The 23,477-nt window shown below is 44.4% G+C and overlaps 1 protein-coding gene across 5 annotated transcripts in view; it reads right to left on the bottom strand.

Moving 5' to 3' along the window:
- Window positions 1-3,117: 3,117 nt before the first annotated feature.
- Window positions 3,118-23,477, bottom strand: part of snx19b (sorting nexin 19b) — a 72,343-nt gene continuing 51,983 nt past the window's right edge. Inside the window, exons 13-15 of one of the 5 annotated variants that reach the window (XR_013901313.1) lie at window positions 13,288-13,338; window positions 3,383-3,551; window positions 3,118-3,299 (exon numbers count right to left, since the gene is read on the bottom strand). Coding sequence is in view for 3 of the 5 variants with exons in the window: in XM_026191316.2 (XP_026047101.1) it covers window positions 23,090-23,213 (124 nt within the window). In the remaining 2 variants the exon portion in view is untranslated. Of the gene's footprint in view, window positions 3,552-13,287; window positions 13,339-19,379; window positions 20,444-23,027; window positions 23,214-23,477 lie in introns of those variants that run through there. The other 4 variants (XM_080288741.1, XR_003274378.2, XM_026191316.2 and 1 more) reach the window with 4 other exon arrangements.

Here is a 23,477-nt window from a genome sequence, read left to right as displayed (position 1 = left end):
ATCATGGAGGAATTGATGAGGTGGTCTTGTTGGCACACCAGCCAGTGCTGATATGTGGTAATATATCTGTAAACTCCTCAGATACTCTAACTTTCCCACAGAAGAGTGTCCACTGAGGTTTCATCAGCTCATTTACCAAAAGAACGACACGAGAGACACGCTGCATCTGTTTGGCCCCGTCAGTATCAGCTGTCACTTTGTGCAACAGCCTCTGCATAGAAGACAGCGCATCATACTATTTCAGTAAGTGTTATGTGTCAGTGTGCATGCAGTGCTTTGGGTTTGTCATCATTATCTGTGTCTTTAGTGATTGTTTAAGAATCTCACTTGTTCTCACTCATGGCATCTAAACCCTCTCTTACTGACACGATCTCTCTGGACAGCTCTTCCAAGCTGAAATGCTGCCATCTTCTCACCATCTTGAATGACATCGTCACCTTCTGTGACGATCAGCTGACATTCAGCTCATCTGTTTGCTTTGAGGTTATCATGGTGGAAAGTGCTTCTCCTCTAACTGACCTTCCAAATTAAACCAATACCTCAAAGGCTACTTACCATCACCTCAGTCCGTTTACGAAATCTGCTCAGTATTCATCGCTGCTGTACTCAAACAAAGTAAAACTAGCTCGCCAGGCAACACCGTTTCCATCTTCTATTTCCAGATTAACTCACCGCTAAGCTCTTACTAGCCACTGGGCCATTACCTCCAGCTTTGAATATCCCAGCACACTTTACCTTCAGAGCTTTGTTTATCACTGAGTCCAGCCTGGTTCCTCTCAAGCTCACATCCAGTTCTGTCATCGCCATCCCAGGAACTAACCAGGAACTAACCAGGAATTTCTGGATAAGTTAGTTAATTAGAACTTCTGTGTAGGTCTCATTGTTCAGTCTTGTCGACAGCTCTGAATCGCCTGGCCCTCAACCAGCTGTGTCATCACTGTAACTCAGCGCATGCTTGCAATGATGCATGCGTTTGATCTCACTACACTTGGATACATTGTCCACTCGTACCACTCCTTCCAGTATAATTGTGACAAAGGTGAAAATTAGCTTGAGAAACATTTCTGTGTATGAGGGAAACATCTGAATATTTTTCAGTACAGCTGGCCATTTTAACATGAGAATCTCTGTGATGCAGCGTCTTAATTTCTTTAACCTTGGAGGTCATCTTATAAAAGATGAATGTTAATAAAAAGTTTAAAGTAGTGTGCATCCGGTGTTCAGTGTTGGTTTATTCCCGGCTGCTTTTCAGCCTCCCGCACATAACATGTTACACACAGCTCTCAGTCCATTTCCTCCAAAGCGTGGCGTGAGGTGCACCTGGTGAGCTGTGTTAGGCCTGGGTGGTCATTCAGTGTCTCCAGTCTTCCCACCTTTACCTGACCGAGCTCAGCAGATGATGTATGAAATGTCTTTAAACCTGAACCAGCAGGGCGCGTGTGCTGTTTTACCACAGTGAGATATCGTATGACACGATTAACTGAAACCCAGAGACACCAGAGTCGTTGTTACAGTCTTTGTCAGCATGAGGTTTATGTTTCCCAAAGCTTCTGCCTCTTCCTGCTGCAAAGGGACCTTTGTTTCTTGCTCTTGATAGCTTAAGGCTTCTGCTTTGGCAACGATGAACGTGATGTTGTGTGGAATTTTTTAATCAACATCTGTTTTGTGCAACAAAACAAAGCAGCATTGTGTGACTGATTTTCCAGAGTCCTCGTTGTGATTTCTCACTGATCAGTCTGTGTGTCGCTGACTGCGAGTAGCTCGAAACAGAGCGTGTTGATGGCTCAGAGGAAGAAATGATTGAAGTTAGTTCAGAAAGTGCAATGTTTAATGATTAACGTTACGACACTTAATGCTGTGGGACAGATGTTCAACAGAGTCTGTGTTGTAGAATACAAAGAAACCTGGAGTTGTTCCTCCATCAGTCATAAATATTAAGATTATGGAGGGCTTTTTTTATAGAGTAACAAACAACTTTTCGCAGGGCAAATGAGGAACCTCTAGATTAGTGCATTAGTGCCATTTCCTCTCCAGCTTGTCGGTTACCTGCTTTAAGGAGTCAAACGTCTGATTTGTTCCTTTCTTTTTCACAGGAGCCACAGTATCCAGGCTCTTACACAGTGAGGATGTGACACTATTAAAAAACAGTTGACCTCTGTGGGAGTGAAGCTTAGGTAACTGCACCGTAGAGTGTTGGCACATGGCTCATTACAGCGTCAGGACGAGATCCAGAGAGTGACTCAAACCATGAGTCGGTTCTTCCACGTGTCAGTTGAGTCGATTATTACATGGTTTTCTTGTTTTTTTGTTTTGTTTTTTCGCCTGTCCCGTTTGGTTCTTTAGCCATCAGAATTATTGTCTGAAGGCCAAGACAGATGCCCAAAGGATTTACTTTACCAAATGGATCATCACAATCTTGCCGTATTGATCCATTTGATTGACCTTTGTTACTATTATTTATTTATTTATTTATTTTATTTTAGGTTATTACAGACGGGACAGACATGACTGGGGGATAGGAAAGGGAGAGAGAAAGAAAGAGAGGGAAAGCAAAACAGAGGGGAAGAGGAACAGCGAGAGAGGACACTTTAAAAAAGAAGAAAAAAAATCGCCTGGATCACCTGTTGAGACGGAAAAAAGGGAAAACAAGCAAAAAGAGAGCAACACAATACACACAACATCATTGCAATAACCTAAGTAAATGTCAGTAACAGTAAATACTAAATATTGAATGTTATTGTGCAGCACGCAAGATCAACAGCGCACAATGTGCTGTGAGGCAGCAGCCAAGAAAGGTGTAGTTTGTGTCTGTGCACACCTGTGTGCATCAGCACGCTTGTATTCAAAAGGTTTCTCCTGTAACGATCTGCTAGGGAGTGTAGGGAGCCATAGCCCCGCCCCCCAGGGCATGAAGCCGGCATGGAGGAGATCCAGGCTCCAGATATCCAGAGGCCCCAGAGTATGAGGACCCAAGGAGGACCATCGGAGGGGCATCCGTGCCACCCTCATGGGAAGAGCTGAGGAGAGTCCCAAACGAGGGGTCACCCAGCTGTCAGGCGCAGTGGCCCGTGGACATGGGATGGACTCAAGCGCAGATTCAAAACCGGAGGCCAGGGGTGAGGTGTAACGAAAAGAGACTTTATTTTTACAATGCTCAGAGGCTAACAGAAAGTGCAGACTAGAATCAATGAACATAAACTAGATGTCTGAGGCGAGAGAAAAATACTGTGGTGAAAACTAGATGGCAGGGATAACTGGGTGCAGGTACTGGGCAGGGAAAACTGTGGCGGGCCCGGGCACTGAAACAGAGGACAGAGCAGTCAGGGGAATCCCACAGAGGGTTGCGAGTGAATCTAAAAAATAGTACACTGAGCTGTCTTACAAGCTTGCAGGTGGGGGTTGCGTGGAGGGGGGAGGCAGGAGAGGTCCAGGTGGGTGCTGCATGCAAGGCAGGGAGGCAGGCAGGAGAAAATGGCAGCTCCAAAACGGAGAGGGATTACCGGTGGCAGCAAACTGGTATCCAGGAGAGCTTGGTAGGTGGTTTTCAGAGGCTGACGAAAAAAACAGAGATACGGTTAATACACACGATTAGTCACCAAGGAACGGACGTGAGGCCGAGAACTGACTAAAGTTGGCAGATAATCTGGCGAAGACCAGTTGAGTGCGCCGGTCATAAATACTGCTGGTCCGATTGCCATCAGGTGAGGAACAACAAAGACTCCACCCAGTGGGGAGGAGCTGATGCTGTGGAAAACCACCCAGACCACGACACCAGCAGCAGAAGCCAGAGGGGGCTGCAGTGACGTGCCGTGGGCTCTGCGGGCAGCCAGCTGTGCCAGAGTGAACCGAGCCCCAGGCCCAGAGGCCAGAGGCCTGAGGGCCCCCTGGAACGGCCCGACTGAGCCACGGGCACCAGGCCCACAAGCAGCCACCGGGAGTGAGCCGGTACATACTTGAGCGCCCAACCCAGGACACGAAGAACCACCAACGCACTGACGCCTGAGGGCATCAGCCACTGGCAGGGAGAGTGGAGGGGGGAGAAAGGCCTCCATACTTTGGAGGGCCTGAGATGTTCCCAGAGGGGCGGAGTCTAAGGCTACGTTCACACTGCAGGCGAAAGCGCATCAAATCTGCGACCATCTATCCGATCATGGTCTGACAGTGTGAACGGCACAAATCCGATATTTTCAAATCCGACCTGGGTCACTCTCGTATGTGGTCCTGAATCCGATACATATCTGATGTTTTAGAAAGCGACTGCTGTTTGATGGTCATGTCGCATTAAATCCGTCTTTTACGTCACTGACACAAGACAGACGCCGATTATCAGCGCCGGAGAAGACATCGCGAACGCTTCCTGGCCATCCAGTGAAACTGTTGGGAAGACAACGTTGGAGAAACGTGAACATTTTATTTGTACTGTATAATCTGCAGATTCTGACAGAAATCTGCAGCTATCCTCTGAAGCAGCGCTCCTCTCAAACAGCAATAAGGATCCTTATTCAACTCACTTTCAGTTGGCTGTTCGCTACACACACACCTGTGATTCTGCTGGGTCTCTGCTGGAAACACACGGTACTCCACTCACATCTGGATCACTGATCCTACCACCCTCTGCTGAACACTTTCTCGGCCGCCGTCCCGAGACCCCTGCTTCCCTCTAAGCATTCACTTCACCACGATTCACCGCCTGTCAGTTACTCTCCAACTTCCACTCACCCCACTTTCCCTGAGTCTGCAGTGGTTTCAACACCTGAGACTCTCACTCCAATCCCACGTCCCAGTTATTCCCCCCAAGTTAAATAAAGTTTGATAAGTAAACCAGCCTGTCTGTTGAGTCTGCTTCTGAGTCGAATCCATGTACCGGCCTGTCAGCCTTGTAATAGCCTGGGGATCGGGTACGAGGCAGTGCCAGGCCATGGGGGCTCAGCCTGTGTGACGGCTGGTAGAGATGCAGGTGTCCAGTCAAAGTCTCCACAGGGATCTTTGAAGACGCCTTCCTATTGGAGGAAAGTCTTCATCCAGGGTGCTAAAATTGTTGGCCACCTGGATGTCACGGGAGCATGGGAGCACTTTTTCCAGTGCTTGCTCTTTTCGACAGTCATCCAGGGCCAGGTCTGCGATGAGTGGGAAGTGGAGCTCACCTAATTTGGATCTGTAGCCTGGGATTAGGCTAGCGCTGGCCATGGCACAGTAGCACTGAGCTCTTCTCTGGTTGTAGAGTGATTAAGGCAAAGCTTTGTTTACAGATTATGCACCCAGGCAGGGTGATTAGCCTAGTGATTAGCCTAGCCACCCGGCTAGGAAAAATCCAACCAAACAAACCTGCCCAGATCAAGATGCTCAGTGGACAAAATCTGAGTGCCCAGTTTTTACAGTTTAACGAGAAACATAAGAATCTGAAACCAAAGCTAAATGAATCATTTAAAACAGGAAAAACGACTGTAAATACAGGACATGCTGTGAGACCAACACAACACTGATACACAGAACAGGTTCAGTAACATCGATTGCGTGTAGTAACGAGTGTTTTTAGTCACCGCCCACAGGCTTCTCTTTCACTGCAACTGCAATAAATCATCAGTTAAACAGAGCAGAGTCATTATTAATGCTTTAAGGGTCAACTATGCTTCTTTGAACAGTTCAAACCATCCTGGCCGGTTTTCCTTTATTAAAGCTGTAATTCAGTATGTGTTAAACTAGTAACCCAGAGACTAATTCTTGGGGCTTAAAGTTAACAACAAATGTACGTTTATTAAAAATGAATTCTTATTTTGAGATATCTAACAGGAAAAATAGGTGGTTAGAAACTCGTGCTTGTTTTCACGGCACTTCTTTAATGACTTCTATGGGAGCAGAGTTAAACTAGCCTTAAATGAATGTTGTTAAGCCATAAATGAGCCGTGTAGTTTAAATGTGGGTGATCCTCTTGTTGCCTTCATAGCCCTTTGACAGTGATGTCACAGAAAGGCCTTTGCAGGGATTTATGGATGTTATAAAGTCATAAATGTCAATCTGACTCCTGTGAGTGGAGGTCCAAAGGTCCTCCTACCTCCACCTGCTGATGTAATCTCACAAAGAAATGTGAGGCAGCTTTAGAGTGGGCATTTGTGAATGAACAACACCATAAAACTAACAGCAGACATGAGAAAGAGCCGCTTCTTTTAAAAAGCAAAGCAGCTGATGCTGTAAAGCCTTTTTTCAGCTTCATGTTGCAGCAATGCAAAGCTCTAATGTTATTCTCTCATATGTGCACACATGTGTTTCTGTATACTGACATGTGCAACACGTGGGGTGATGAGAATACCCGTATTTCATTTCAGGGATAATAGTATAAGAAATGTTGATGATAATAAAAGAAATGCTGCAGATGTACATCAACCCACGGTGCTGCTGAGCAGGCCAGGAAGGACTCACTGATGAGTAAATCATCTGATAGACTCGACTGTTCATCCACAGAGGATCTGGTAAGTATGACACATGTGTTTGTCACTGATGACATGCTTGAATTCAACAAACTGCTGTTGCTGCTGTAAAAAACATAAATGACATCATGTTTTTTAAACCATATCCTGAGTTGAGAGTCCAAAAGCCGTTAAAGGAATAGGCACTGGCTAACATGTTAGAAGGATGATAACGGGCATAAAGGTTTTCCTGGAACCATATGGATCCAGCAGCGCTCTGAACAAAGTGTGTTGGATTGTAACTTTATGAAACTGTCCCTGACAAATACACACACGTCTGCATCTTTACACACCTGCTGTAATCGCTTACAACTGAATGGTACGCAGCAGCGAGAGTGAGAGAGTGCCTGAACCTGAACCCTGATCTTTTCCAAAAGGATTGGAAATGTCCAAACAAGGTGTTGGTGAAAGCAAAAGAGAAAACAAAAGGAAAAACTTCAGACCTCCTACATATCTGCCTGTCCACACGTCTAACGTCGCTGCACAGTCAATAAGCACAGTGCTGAAGGACACCCTGTGCAGCGATGTGTGACAACCTGTCAAAGCTGTTGTTTTCCTTAAGGCACAGCAATACTTATATAAACGCTTTGTTTTGCTATTGGCTTGCATATGGAGAATGATGTAATTCTACTGGTTTCAGTATCAGCTGATACACGTCTTGTATCTGGACATACTCGTATGACAGTGTGCAGGTCTCAGCTTTGGTTAGCCTGAAGGTTAAACCACTACACTTTTAGATGCAACATCTTACAGCCTACTTTGCCTGAGGCACATTAAGGCCTTATCAGACAGAAAGTTGACATTTAGCTCTCGAGCTCATTTTCTTCTTTCCAAGAGGCTGAAATGAGGTTTGACTTCATCATGTTTTCTATTAAAAAAAGTAAATGGGCTGCTTTGTAGGAGAACACATTCTCTACAGAGATTACCCCGATGATTGGATAGAAACTTGCACTCCCTCTCTTAGATGTCTTTCAATTATAATAGCCAGAGTGATAAAAACAGATGCTTCCATTCAATCCGAGGCACAGCCAGATGAACAGAAAGATGGATAGACTGATGGGAGGGTGGGTGGTCTGGGCTTTCTTCAGGGGCCGCCCTTCATTATCCAATCAGCACGTTTCAAATCAGGACCCCAAAATGTTTCTTGCAACTTGTATGATTAGATCTCAGAGAGCAGCTGAGGCCTGACTCACGCTGGTGTCGCTGTAATGAGACTGCTTCTGAAAGGAGAGAGGAAGGAGAAGCAGAGCCGGGCAGATCTGTTAGGATGGATTAGAATGTGAGGCGGAGTAATAGACTGTGCAACACGGTGCAAGCCAGCTTACATTCAGAGCATCACTGCAAGATTCATGAGCGCAAATTCACATCACAGTTAAACTAGTCTGAGTGGCTTTTAAAGAAACCAGATCTACTAAAGACCAAGAGACACTAGTTCTATAAAACTTTTCTTTCTCTGATCAGATAAGAAATTCATTCACGTCTGAGTGGGTGCCTACAGTGTCTGTGGAAGTGCAGCGATGCGTCACACTTTTCACACTGATGATTGTAGGTTTCCTTTTCTTAATGCTGTGAGGAGTCATGCAGCTGAGGACGGCTGTGCATTAGGTGCTAAATCAGGCAATAATGTAAGACGAACAGGAGAAAGACTCAGGTCAGCCTTCAGCTATCAGGATTAAATATGATGGGAATACTGATCTTTATCATCTGCCGTCGGGTCCATTCAAGTATCCACATGACGTCTGTAGCTAATGCTGCAATCCCACTTTTCAGCAGAAGAGCGACTGAGATGTGTCACTAGATGCAGGCTGCAAACAGCATCATGGAGTCTGTATGCTGCATACAAACACTGAGATGCGTCTTTGCTTAAAAATGGAACAAATTTGCTCTTTAAAACCAGCTGAGCCTGTTGTGCTGATAACGCCTGAGATTTTGGTCCAACCCAAAGAGCAACAGTCCTTTGAATTATGGATCAAACTGTTTGAATTCGGGTCTGTTAGCTCAGCTGGTTAGAATCTGGTGCTAATGATGTAAAGGTCATGGGATCAGTTGTTATACTGGCCAGAGATGAACAAAGCTTCAACTTTAACTGAGGTCATAGTGACAAATGTACAAATGGATCAACAAGAATGAGACTATTTAAACGGTCCATCATGCGTCAGTTGTCTGTACCAGATCTAGTTTACTTATTGGGAAAATGGTTGTAAAGATCAAACGAATTTGTTTGGCTCAGATGGTTAAAGGTGCTAATAAACCGAAGTCATGGGATCAGCTGTCATGTCGGCCATCGTTGGGCAGAAATATCAAAGCCAGCCATGGCTGTGATGCTTCCAAGATTGTAAAATAAGTATTATAACTTATTTTAACATAAACGTTGTCACTTTAAGCTCTTGTTGTTGCACGAAGTAGGTTTTAGACTCAACACTAATGTGGAGGTTAGACACCGCTGACATCAAGGCTTTCAGTCCAGCACATCACCACTGTGTCCACTTTCACAGCGTGGTTAATTAAGGAAAAATGGGGTTTATAAGCAGTTAGACCAAAGGCCGTTTAATCCACACGTGGAGCTACGAATACCGAGGGCACTGATTCAGACGTCTAAACCTGAAACACGTTAAATATACAGCAAACCATTTGCAGTTGTATGTAAAAAGTAACCTTTAAAAATCCAGTGTTGTGTTGAAAAATGAGTCAAAGCTGTCAGTGAACACAGGCTGTAAAATAGATGATAGTGGGCAGTTTAAAACAGAGAACAACGGTTTAAAAGTCTCTGGGGTTCAAACTTGCTTCCCATCATTGAACACCAGTTGATTTGACCCTGAAATAGCAGGAAAATGATAAAAGTTTGTACGAAGGGCTGGATACACGCCAGTTAGCTGTAACACCACGGCCACCGCGCCCATGCTGGCTAGTCTGGAGCAAGACTTAAATGACAGAGCAGCAGTGACGCCTCAACGATACTGAAGTCCATTTAGGGGCGTCTGCACTACAACACAGGTTTTAGGGTTAAGCGAGATATTCCTTCAACACTACAAATAAAAACAAGAATAACTTTACTGATCCTGGAGAGAAATCCGTATGGCGGACATCTCTCATTTGTATTTGAAAAGTGAGAAGTGTCCTGATTCGTATTTTGAGGTGAGAGACAAACGACTTGAGGTCCATTGTGCGTCAAAACAATGATTTTATTGGCTTCTTAATCCTATTGATGATCCTTAGTGGGACATGCTGCAGGCCTACCTGAAGAACGTTATGTTCACGAGCTCCGTAAATACAAAATAAACTCAAACTGAAGGATTATTAGCTTGATCGTAAAGGATGGTAAATGAGTCTAAAGTATTATAAATCTTAATTTTCCCCAGCGAGCATCAGTGAGGGATAGACGTCCTTAAGAGCAACTTTATTTCTTCTCGTTTTTGGGTTTTTTCCTGTTGGCTGGTAACAATTTCAAAACAATATTGTAGTAATATGAACGGATATTACTGGAAAACACTGAGGTTATTGTACTCGGCGCTTAAAATCCTCGAAACATGGTATCTAACCAGATGCTTACTCTGGATGGCTCCAGTAACACTGTGAGGAGCCATTTTGACCAGGATGCCCTTCTATGCACATATTAAACACATATGCAGGACTGCTTTCTTCCATTTGTGCATGAGAAACACGTTTTGTTACTCTGTGTTATTGTCTTACCTTACAATATCAAGTGACTTGATGCAGCTGTTATTGTGATTTGGCACGTGTAAATAAAATGTAATTGAATGAATATGAACATGATCATACTGAATGTGAAGCTAAAGCCTCAGAAAGGTTTAAAGCTATTTCCTGCTTTGCATTCGGTTTGTTTCATTCGTGGATGCTAGCTCTACTTGTTCTGTTTTTCTCCTGCATGTTTTCAAGGAAAATGGGCGAGTTAGCTCCGACGGCCATGGTGCAATGCTAACAGCAAGGCTTCATATCCTGTACTAACACTGAAAAGAACCTCAAGGCTTTGCTGGAACATTTAACCGACAGTAATGAACTTCTAGTATTACACTGAAAGCTGTGCTTTAAAAACCTTTTTAAAAAACGAGTCATAGCCGTCACTGGGCGGAGACTATAAACTGCTGTTCATGTGACAGACACACACTGAGACACACGCTCATTTGAAATCAGGATTAATGGTTTTAAAGTCTTTGAGTTTGTATCTTCTGTTCACTTGTACTTTAACAGAAACAAGCGCTGCTTTTAGTGCCTGTTTGATTACACGTTTGTCTACAGAAGCTGAAAACACAGGCTGGCCTGCGCTTGGTGCTAAGAATGCCAAGGTCAAAGGTCAGTCCGCATACCAGCCCGCTGTAAATACACACGTCAATGATAAACCGTTCTAGAACACGTCACACCTGTTAGTATGCACTACAATACTGCATCAGAGTTTCAGAAAATGTCACACGACTCCTGTGAAAATGAGTCTTCGCTGTTACAAGAAGGTTCAATTCTAATTGATCTTAAAGCACTTTTTCTACAAACATCTGGAACTTTTCAGACTTCGAACTTTGCTGTTAAAACAGAAAGTAGGAATGAAGGAGAAAAAGGTAAGAAGGTAGGTATTTATCTGTCTTAATCAAAATACTGCAAAGCAGCAATTAAAGTGTGTATTTAAATTAGTAATGAGGTGAGAATCAGGCATGGGGAGAAGCAGGAACCTTCTGACTCCTTGGGCACACAGAAAAAGAAATATTGCAACTGTCAAAATCACAGACCAAACCGTGTCCACTGAGGGAAAACTGTGAACATGGTTCAACCTCCTCCAACACGTATCCGAGCTCCGTGAGGCACGGACAGCCTGCAGGAAGAGACGTCTGTCTCTCCAGAGTCGGCCCAGAGGTTGTGCGGCTGCGCAGCGCCTGTGTTGACCTGCGTTGGCTCACAAACATGAGGTAAAAAAGAACGTTTTGCACTGTGAGCTGCTTTGTTCATCAGACTGTCAGGAAAACTGGCCTGACAGCATCAACACGTGGCACCATTACTTCAGCAGCACCCATGTGTTCTCACTTTGTGGGTGCAGGTGTGAGCCTGCGGCTGCCAGCTCATGAATTATTCAGTGAAAATATTACAAATGGCCAAGAGCAGTGATCGTGCGAGGAAATAGTGAGGTGAGCCTGGTTCCACTGACTTTGTTCGATGATGCCACATTACTCCTGACAGGAACACCAACATAAGTACAAAAAGAAACATATGTGCCGATGTCAGCTTATTACCAAAACAATTAAGGTGTTACTTTTTCAAGAAGATGGATGGAAAAACACGTGTCTGATACTATGTTGCCCAAAGTCTTCACACGCACGTGAACCTGAGTGACATCCCACTCTTAGTCCACAGGGTTCCACCCTTTGCAGCTATAACAGCTTCAACCTCAGGAATGTGTTTATGGGAACTGTGACCATTCTTCCATCGCATTGTGAGGTCAGACACTGATGCTGGATGAGAAGGCCTCGCTGGCAGTCTAATTCAACCCACAGGTGCTCCATCATGTTGAGGTCAGGACTGTGCAGGCCAGTCAAGCTCTTACACACCAAACTCGCTCATCCATGTCTTTGTGGACCTTGCTTTGTGCACTGGTGTGCAGTCAAGTTTTAACAAAGTTGGAGGATGAAATGACCCAAAATGTCTTGGTATGCTGAACCATGAAGAGTTCTTTTCACTGGAAACTGAGGGGCCGAGGCTAACTCCTGAAAAACAAGACCGTCCCCCTCCACCAAGCTTTACACTTGGCACAGTGCAGTCAGACAAGTACTGATCCAAACCCAAATCACAGCACCAGACGGAGAAGCGTGACTTGTTGCTTCCAGAGATTAATGCGAGTAACGATACCTGGTCAGTGTTTGAGTTCAGAGTTACAGAGAACACCAGCATTCCTGTGACTGTGCTGTGTTTGAGGCGTGACACAAAAACACATCCATTTTTATACAAGTACTTTGTGTATAAAAGTACTTGTATACGTTTATATATACAAGTATATACAAGACAGAATTTTTCTGTCTTTTCAAAAATTCTCAGCCAATCAGATTTTATGGACTACAAAGTTTGCTAAACTAGACTCAATAAAGTACATCTAAGCTGTCGTACTGAGTTATACTGAGTGGACATTAGAAACCTGCCGAGCTACAGATGAAACGTGATGGCTGAAATGCTTTAGGAAACATTTGTACATGTAGAACCTTCACTGTAGTGAATGATGCACAGATTTCCTGTAACAGGTCAAACGCTTTGGGCAATTTGTAGGTGTGCAGAATATTTCCTGTGCTGAGTGACTGACAACAGATAGCAGTTAATAATATTTGAACACTATCAAGAAAAAGACTTGGACTTTTAAAAGATACGACAAACTAGGATTTGTAACTTTGTAACTATTTGTAACAGTATCAGGCAGCAGCCAGTACCTGCTGACCATGATGACAGTCATTAAGCATAAAACAGCAACAAAATCAACAAAACACATTCTAACACAGTTTTACTTAAAACCACAGAAACAAAATAAGTTGAAGGAAATTGTCCCAGCTACAGAGAGAGAAGATGGGCTTCATCGTTACTTGTTTCTTTAAGTGGTGTAGTGTTTCTGGATGTTTCTCTGCTGCGCTCTCACACACAGAACAGGATTTTTATCCTTGTCACAAGTTTGTGAGAAAAAAACTGCAAAACAAATGTTCTTCTATGAATCAAACATATTTCAGCTAATGAGGCGCACAAACAGGAGGCCACTGCTCCTCCGCCTTTTTCCTCACCGTGACATCACCGCCTGTAACAAAGTCTTGATGAGCAGCCGAGGCCACGCTGTTAAACTCACCATTTGAAGAAGTCTGGCTGATTCCTCCTGACTCGCCGGCTCCACACAGCTCTGTGGTGAAACAATAACAAATATAGTGCCAGTCAATTACACAGAGGTGGTGGTGGTGGGGGGTGGTGGTGGGGGGGGGGGTCTGGTTACAAATGCAGCTGTGGAGCTTGTTTTGACTGCATTGCAACAGCGAGGCCCAGAGCTGGTTACCAGCTAACAACTGGCTGTACTGGGAGCTAACTCTCCCCACCCCCAGCTGCTTGCTCTTCTCTCAGAAATAGGGAAACGCTGCAGTGCGTTTCCGTCCCTGTACGGATACAGTCTGCACGGCTGTACCTCACAGACCCCGCTGGATCGATTCAAAGGTCTGCAGTTACATTTCCTGTAGATTTTGCCATCACGAATGAAAACAAGCTGTTTGTGTCAGACTTCAGCTCCAATGAAGTCTGCAAACAAAACATGTCCACCCTGCAGAGTACGAGCTGCTGACTAACACAGCGAGATACAACTGCACTGTAGAATCGAATTAGTTCCCAGAACTTTAGACAAACCCGTTGCTTTAAAAAACTACGTGAAGCGACCATTAGATGATTACGTTTGGGCAGCTCCCTGTTGCATCTTATTAAAGTATGTATTATCCTTGTACTAATCAATATACTGTAGTATATAAACAGCTGTGTCACAGGAGGTGGGATCTGCAACAGACGAAGCACTAGATCTGAGCCTCGTAAGTCCAAGCTGTCAAGCGTTGTGGATTATATTTTAGCCACATGACAAATACGCCAGTACTTTATTACATTTTCATAAATTACATTTCAAATGAATTATGAATAATTTCATGGAATTCCAGTTCAAGACTTTCCATTTTGGTTTTCCAAACAGGAGAAATTTCTATAAAAAGAACTGAACTGCTAGAAGCCTCATTCACACAGTGTGTATCTGTGCCTGTGCACTTCAGACATAAATACCAATGGATTCGGGGAGGTGAGGTCGATCTACCCACCTTCCCACTGGTAGAAAACCTGCTCTACCACCTTTACCTCCCAGATGGACATTAATCCAACACTAACCCTGGATGGGCGTTCAATAACCTCGTGGAGGCATCTCAAGCATTCAGGCACCACCTCTAACCTGGTTGTGGGCACAGATATAAGATATTAAGAGAAGTCACATGACTAGAGAAGTTCAGTCCCAGTTTATTTACTATTCGTTGCTCAAAGTTGAAAGTTGCAATAAATAGTTGGTATCAAAAACCATCTTTTATCTGATTGTCAGACTTGTTTTAAAGTTAATTTTTTGTCATTACACAAGGCTGCTCTCAAACGAGTCCAAATGAGTTCCCCTTTAAAGGCTGAAACAGCAGGACTGAGGACAGCTCCCTCACTTCGTTTTCACTCTGTTTTTGTCCTTGTTGTGTTACTCGTGCCATAATAACTCATGTAACTTCAGCTGTGCAAAAGAATAAATTGATCATAATATTTACAATGTGATCACCAGTACAAATAACCAGCTTTAACCAGCTGTTACCGCTCTAACTAAAGTGCATGTGGATGTCTCAGCTGACTGTAGGCTCGTGACTGTAACAGGTGAATTACTCTCATTTTATCATACAGCGCCTCCCTGCGGCCACCTCCATGAATGGAGCTTACAGCATCAGTTTGCTTACGTCGCCATCTAGAGGTATTACATGTGTCTTACACATTCGTCCAATCAGCTGGTGCCATCCAGCAGGTTTGCTGTGAAGACATGATGTGACGCTGTGATAGCAGTCAGCCAGGGAAGTGTGTGCAGGTGAATATGACTCCAAATATTTTTATATTAATTTCATTTTATCATATTTTATGTTCAGTTTTAAAGCATTTTACTGGATATGAAGATGTTGGGTTCCAGTTAAATCCTGTCATAAATAAGTATGCAGCCAACTTCCTTCCTGCTTCAGGCTGCATACTTCCTCCACCTCCTTCTCTAGCCCTGATGTCCAACCATGACTTCTGGAAACTGAAGCTGTCAAATGAAGTGTGTTCCAAAGTGCTTCAAAAACTGTACGGCAGCAAAACAACAAGCAGTCTTACGTTATGATCCACTGGGGGGCAATGGTGTGATCATTCCACACGTGTAGTTTTATGTTGCATTAAACTAAAAGTGCTCCATCTGAGCAAATTGTTTCAGGATAACAACAATAACTGTCTGCACATTACAAGAGTCCTGATTTGTCATGCACAGCAGCAGAACTCGAGTGCAAAACCACACAAAAACGTGTCTGTGTGTGCGTCTGTTGGGATTCTGTGAGCCCTTTGTCGAATGTGCATAAAACGCTTTCATTTTTAAAAAGAAATGGACTGAAGTGGGCTTTGTAGGCAGTTCCAGACGTGATTTTTGCTTCAGTCGTTTCACGATGCAAAAACAGGAAGAAGTCCAAACACCTCACAGAGCTTTTAAACACGGCTCCCTGTTCCACATCTTAAATAGCAGCTAATGAAGCCTTTAAAGGGCAATCAGCTGAACCACGCATGCATGTGTGTGTGTCTGTGTGTGTGTCTGTGTGTATTCTATTATGTAATACAGAAAGGGAAACAAGAGTTAGGCAGAAGGTGGAGTGCCTCCCCCAACAAGAGCCCACAGTGTCAGACAGTACTTAAGAATGTCTGTCTGTATCTGTGTGTGTGTGTGTGTGTGTGTGTGTGTGTGTGTGTGTGTGTGTGTGTGTGTGTGTGTGTGTGGAAGGTTTGATGAGAGCAGATTGCGTAACCTGCTGAAGATGAAGAACATGTGGTTTTCATGTAAATCAGCAGAGGAGCAAGACTTTAAACTCATTTACTGCCCAAAACAACAGCAGCTGGACGCATGCTGCCAGGTGGGTGGGGGTGTGTGTGGGTGGGGGGCAATAATGACACGGCAGATTTAACTTTTGGACAAGATGGACACTTTTAATGTTGCTATTTAAACATTCGCCTTTGTTTCTTTATCACAGCGCAGCTGATATCTCAGTGTTCTTCCAGAGCGCTCTGAGTGTAAGTGTCACCTTTTTATTGGAGCAGCCAAAAATGGTCCATGATCTTCATATAATGATGCCTTCGTCTTCTTAGACACGATGGGATGTTGTTTTTTTGGCGTTATGTTGTGCACACGGCTGCACGTTGTTACAGGAAGTGTCAGGAAGTAAAATCTAACAAACAGTTTGAATGTCTTTATGTTTTAGTGAGGCTCCAAAGGGCAGAGCCCGGGAACCTTCAATCGACGAGCCGGTTTAAACTAGTTTGCATGTCTCATGTATGTTAGACATGCGGGATTCACACGGTGCATCGAGGTGAACAAATGCATACATGTTTGTAAGATTCTGCAAAGGGAAACTTTGAATAGTTGCACCCATTGATGTTAATGAGCAGCCTGATCAAGGCTCCGAGTTCACCGTGTGGTCGTTTTGTGACTGCAGCACCAAGAGCTGCAGTCACCTGTTCACACACACAGACACACACACACACACACAGCTCTTTATTGTGTGCTTGAAGGACGCTGCAGGGATAGGAATCTTCCCACGCAGCCTGCTTCACCTCCTCAGCTACAGTACAAAATGTCAAAGTTCAGGCTCATTGTTGACCTCACATTGTGTTTACATGCTGAGCTTTCATTAATAAAATGGTTTCAGCAAAACTGACACAGGCTTCAGCAGAGCTGCATCAGAGAGCTGCTGATCGAGACCGTCTCGGTGCTCCGTGCTGGATGGAAACTTGGACGGAGCCCAGCTGATATTTCTTTTCCGTAGATTTATTTAGCTGTCGGCTATTTGTAGACGCTTCACTTTAATCCTTTTCTTTTTTTACATTTACCGCCACATATCAGCAGTAGTGCTAACACACACAAGTCTTGAGTTGTTTTTTGCAGAACTGGCCTGAAGGTTATTAATTTGCAGTAAAGCTGGGATGGGCTGTAGTCATGGAAACCTGCGACCGGCTCCAAACCTGCAGCCTCCTCCAGCGTCCGGGGCTGCAGTTGCTACAGAGACTCTGCGAGGTGGTCTGGTCATGTGGGTGCGACGGCCTCTACCAAAACCCTGTGCAGGGTCACATAGAGCGTCAGCGCTGCTGTGAGCGAGCGCAACTTTACTCCTAAAACGGCGCTAATCTGCCCACCCATCCCCCCACCACACCAGGCCGCGCTTTAATTAAGAGCGTTTGGAAGAAGGCAGCACGGCGGCTCACAGCAACAAGGGGTCAAACCTGCTGATTCCTCTCTGGTTGGGAATTCCAGACATGGATTTGGATGCGAGTGTGTCTCTGTAAGTGGACACTCTACAAAGTTACCTCTGCCACAGAAGTTCTGCAATGATTTTAGTGTTTTTGTTAATATTGCATCAAATATGACGAGATTTGCATTACAATCTTTAGTTTTCCATAAACATTAGAGGCGAAGGGTTGTGAGATGATGTCAAATTGAAAAGAAAAATCATGAAATCTCCTGTTTATGTTCATGAGTCCTTCTGTGATCCAGGGAACGACTCTCGCACGGTGTGTCGGATTTGTCTTGGACTGCTTGTGTTGGATGACCAGTTAGGAAAATTCATGGAATTTGGGGGGAATTACTTAATTTAAAGGCCGCTTTGCTGTTCTGCCAAACTTACCGTAGTAGATTTCAGTTAATGTTTTAGTGTTGCACGACACTGACACAAGATTAACTGTTCTGCCATAAAATCGCCTGAAACTATTTTAAGAAATCAAACCTAATAGATGTCAGTCTTCCTCTGCGGGTCCCCCGCCCCCACAGACCTCTGAGAAGCTCCCTGAATAGACTTCCAGGAACGGAGGCTGTTACTGGCACGGCTGCGCTCTTTGGGACTCGGTTATCGAAACTATGAGCGTTTAATGTTTGATCGTGTGGTACGATCAGAGGAGGCAATAACGTCCGTCAGTGCAGCAGAGCTATTTCTGTCCTGGACATTTTATATCTGTGGTGCATTTACATGACACTATCCTGCACTTTGTTTCGTCAGCTTTAGCCGGTCTGGGTAAAAGCTGCTCGGTTAGATGCAAACATCAGTAAATGTCAGTAATAAATAAAAAGCTCCAAATATCCGGTTGGTCAAAGTTCAGTGGGAGGATTTTCTGTCTTACAACCAACAATGTGTAAAAATAACACAGAACCACTTTGGACTCATCTTGATAATCGTTTCATTGATTAAAGAAAGAATTTCAAATCATATTCATGAGGGACGCAAACACTCGACCAATTACAACCTGCTGCTTTCAGAACCTGCACGGAAAGAAGTATCTGAATCGGCCTGCGTGACAGAAATGACGATGGTACGTTTGCTCTGGTCGGCGTGTTAAAGCTTCACGTGTCCGGGTTCCCCCCGTGTGCTCACGTGGTACAGTCGTGCGTTATTAACGCCCTGCTCCTCTGACTGTTCAGAGAAGCTTCTTCCGCCACGGTCTGCTCATACCACACCGATACAGACCGCATAACGACACGACTGAACCGGAACATTTGGCATCAGCCGTCACAAATTCCAGTCCAAGGCCCCTTCACCTTTATGTGGCTGATGTCACGTGTTTTCAAAGCAGCTCATTCCAGTCTGAAACTGTATTATCACTGGTTTCCATGGAAGCATGATGAAACACTTTATTATTCCCAGTGTTTTATGGGATGTTTGCTTAGGCGTTCCACAGAACATCTGCCAAGGATGTGCTCTCAGGTTAAACCTTTAATCAAATGCAGAATTCCTAGAAATGCTGGGAATAATGGAAAGTTTTCACTTCTCCAAGTGGATGTTGATTGGGGACTGTGTGACAGCGACTGCATGAGGACAGAAGAGCAGTGAAATATTAGATTTAACTGAAAGTAATCCGATTTAAAAGAATCATCTATGATCTTTACTGTGGGCTATTAGAAATCACCGGGGTGCTTACAGGACAGAGAAAGTAAAATGGCCACAACAGGGGGGATAAAGACACTATGGAAAACATATTTAACTGCAGGCAGAATTCTGGGGACAGTTAACGTCTATTGTAATAGAAAATCTCATAAAAGACGACGCTCACAGGTCTGTTGTAAAAAGCGTCACCTCCACCTGGGTCCAAGAAAATAATGAGTGTGAACAACAGTCGCAGATTTAACAGCTCAGAATCAGTCAGTTTATTGTTGTTTTAAATGTGAAGGTTTACAAAGACAGCACAAGCACACGGTCACAAGTTTTGGTGCAGACGGGCAACAAACAGCGAGGAGGGGAACCGAGCAGTCACACAGGTGAACATAACGCATTAGTGTCTGCGGTTTACAAAAATGTGGCTCTTTGCTGTATATGTTGGCATTAACGCAATACAAAGATGATGTCTCACATCTACTACTGAGTAAAGCAGGCCTATTTGTTTCCAGCTTCATGTTGTATTTCTCAGACTCCATTAGCGTAGCTTTGCATGATTCACAGTTTAAAATAAGCCATATTTAGCTCATACTGGGCCTCGGTACAGCACAGATCATCTGCATGAAACAAACCTTTCAAACCGACCTTCCCTCAGGAACTGAAGCTCTGAACAGCAGGGAATTTGGCTGCTGTGCTCACAGATGACCATATTAGGACCTTCCTGTTTCCTAACCCTTTCATTATTGGGAAAAATGTCTCATTTACCATCATGTCTGTAAAGCCCACAGCGTGTAGTCATTTGTTTGAGAAAACTGGCAGTAAGCTTTGAGAGAATGCTTTCTGTGAATGGCTGAGAGCTTACAGGGGTTAGAGGAACACTGTAGCTGGCAGACATCAGGACGTCTCTGCACATGTACTCAGTTTAATGTCAGATATTCTACCATCACTGCCACGTAGAACAGCACGTCTTCATTCTTAGAGAAACGCTTTTCTTGCGCTGGACCAGCTGCTGTAAACGTTACACCACTAATAGCTGCTAACTACCTACAAATGGCTAACATGCTAACATCTAATGTTATTTGAGCTTGTTTTGATTGGACATATTGGTTTAGTAAAATCATAATAAAACATGATAAAGCATATACAACGAGAAAGAAGAGTCTGTAATTACGCTGATCAGTTTTGTCACGGTTGCAGCAACAGCAGGAAGATAATATGCTGTCCATCCTTCACAGCAGTCAGAGTCTGACACTGTAAAGTGTTTCAGCACGGGGGGCTGTGCTGAGGCACGGGTCCACTGCAGTCACACTGTAAGGCAGCACAGAGACATAAAAGCACTTGAGAGCAGAGGCCTGTCGTCTCCGTCGCTGGCACATCTGTCTCGATTTTATGGGCACAGATAAATAATAGTGACACACTAATATCATAGAAAGGAAAGACAGGAAGTTAAGACAAGACTGATACAAGGACATGAGTGCAAAACACAACATCTCAGTTTGTAACAGGGCGAATGTGCAGATTCAGTCACATTTGATGTGCTCAACATAAGACGGGACGCTAATAACAAATGAAGCGCCGTAACATTGCTCATAAGGACGCGCTGAGAAACTCTAACATTTTCTATGTGATCGTGAGACGCTAAGGCTGCCCGTTAAAGGCGCCAGAACGTTCAACAATACGTTCAAAGTGACTGCAGAGCATGTGCTGCAGCTCTCAGGGAGGGTTACCAGCATCACTTCATGGTCATATATACTAGCTCAAGAAGCGCCTTTATGAACATTTTCAGAGTGCACAATAGAAAGTCCCTGAAAATTAAAAATGAAACTTGCTGAAGTCTATAAACTGATGATGTTTGTACAGTGCGCTGTTCTGTAGGCTCCCAGCATCCATATGGGTATTATGTAGAGCAGCTAATCTATAATGGCAAAAGCACTGTCAGCAGGACAACACTAAACACGGAGCCGAGCTTCCAACCTTCCACAGATCTGACTGAACATCTGCACCCACAGCACCAAATACCTGCACACAGGCACCACAGGAAACCCCCACGGGTCCAGTTCCCACATCCCTGATGAGTCACAGCTGTTCCGGTGGTGGGAGGGGAGCTGCACAACATTAGTTGGGTTTCCTGTTGCCGTTGATCAGTTTGGTTTTTAGTCGCTGTAACTGATTCAGCCCCATTCCACAGAAAACACAGCAAAGTGCAAAGAATCACTTTTGTTCCACGACAGACGAAACTAGCTGCATCTGTGTGGACGATGACCGAGCTGCAACTTTCTGTTTGAGCTTTGAGAGGTGCAATCAGCTGTGTCATCACTTGCTTCTGACAGCACAGCCTGGAGAACTTGGACCTGCAGTCAGACAGCACAGGAAACCTCCACAGGTCCATCATCTGTGTGACAGATGATGGCAGTAAACAGCATTTATTCACTGATCTTCTCAAAGAACTTGTGTCACTATGGATGGAAACCAGCTGATGTGAGAGGCACGATGAGCTGCTGCAGGTTATTTGATGAACATTGCTAAACACGGTTACACCTCCAGGGAGTATAATGAACTGTATCTACACTTTAAACCTGCTCAGACTGCAGTTTTGGTGGATGTAGACGTTTTGAAACCAGACACAACTTACTACAAAAACAGGACACTGCACACTTATTACGTTTTAAGTTGTGATCAGGATGAACAAAGCAAAACACCATTTACGTCTTTAAAGCCAACCTGAGGAGCGTACACCTGCTGGCTGATCACAGCTGAAGAGTTTGTCGTTACAAAGAAGGAAACCTACGTGTGCACAGTTTGTGAAATAGCTCAGTGTGACGGTACATAAAGGAGTCACAGCGAGGATGCTCACCAGACACCGAGGTGACATTAAACTTTGGACAACCCTCAACCCTGTGTAGCAACGTTGGACACCCTACACATAAAGACGGGATCTACCAGCTGGCACATGCTCATCCAGAGAATGAATGACCTTAAATACACAGCGGTCAGTGTTTACTGACCTTCTGCTTTTAGAAAATCAACTGTCAGCAGTACGATGGACCCAGCAAACAGCTTGTTCTGTTTATGCTGACAGGCTGGGAACAAGTGCAGACCTGTTGCCTCAGTGCAGCGGTAACTCATCAGTCATCAGCGTACGTAGATCAAAGGAAAAGGTGAGTAATGAAATATTGTATCAACTCTTTAGGAAAACTGGTTAATTAGTAATTCAAGCTCTGCAATTAAGCAAAGACTGAAGCAAGACATTAAAATGGATCTAGGCCAAGACACTTCCTACATCCTTCATTTCTTCCTTCCGTCTTTGTGCCGACTCCTCTTATGTTATGCAGGCATCGACTGTTAAAGGACTGTGACGTAAAACATCATCTGTCCAACCCTTCACCTCACTCAGAGGTTAGATTGTATCCAGATGTGTAACGTAACAATCACATGTGTGGCTCTGCACAGATCCGGAGCGATACTGAAGGATGAGTCAGAAACGAGCTGATACAGCGACTCTGAGAGCGCTGTGAGACTCAAGTGGAAAAGGACGAAGCAATCCTGCTTCTTAAGCTTTTCTACCAAAAGACCGTGGAGGGGAACAAGGGCAGGGTGTGAAGACCATCTGAAGGGAGTTTAATGAAATCTGGGGTGTTTAGCAGACAGGAAGAGGCTGGAAGTGGATATCGCAGGAGGCTTTACCACATCTTTAGATCTGAACACACACCAGGTGCTCTCATGTAATCACATCTGTTTCAAATGTAGTGTGTGTCCAGGACACCATGTTCAAGAACATCGTATCGTATGTCACTACATCAACACATAATTAGACACAGATCTCAGTGGACCGGAGTCAGGGTGACCAAAATCAGCCCCTCACTCTCAGTGCAGAACATGATATCAGCCTCACACTGCTGGGAGTTGTAGATGAGACGAGCTAAGATGATGGAAGGTGGGTTTACATGCGTCTCCTCAGGCCAGTAGCTTCTCTGGGTTCTTGCAGAGCGTTTGCAGCAGGCTTCTTTGGAAGTTTTCTTCAGGTATTTCAGGAACCAGGAACTCCAGCAGCAGATCAAATATGCAGTACACCAGGTGTCTGAGGGAACACAGCACCAACATGACATGAAACAGCCTGCGTCACCAACCTGTTAGAGTGTTAGTATTGTGCGATTAGACGCTGCTCTTTACTAACACACTCATTTAGACAGCTGTTTGGTGAGTGTGTTAGGATACAGCATCTGAGCTTGTTATAGCATTTAGCATACGTCACTGTGTGACAGCTAACCCATTCTCCAGTTCAAAACAACAACATTCGCTGATACATCCTGATTCATCACAGCTCTGTTAGGGAAGCATCAAC

Source organism: Astatotilapia calliptera, chromosome 14 (assembly GCF_964374335.1).
Source record: "Astatotilapia calliptera chromosome 14, fAstCal68.1, whole genome shotgun sequence".
Classification (NCBI taxonomy): domain Eukaryota; kingdom Metazoa; phylum Chordata; class Actinopteri; order Cichliformes; family Cichlidae; genus Astatotilapia; species Astatotilapia calliptera.
This window is presented reverse-complemented; position numbering and strand designations above follow the sequence as displayed.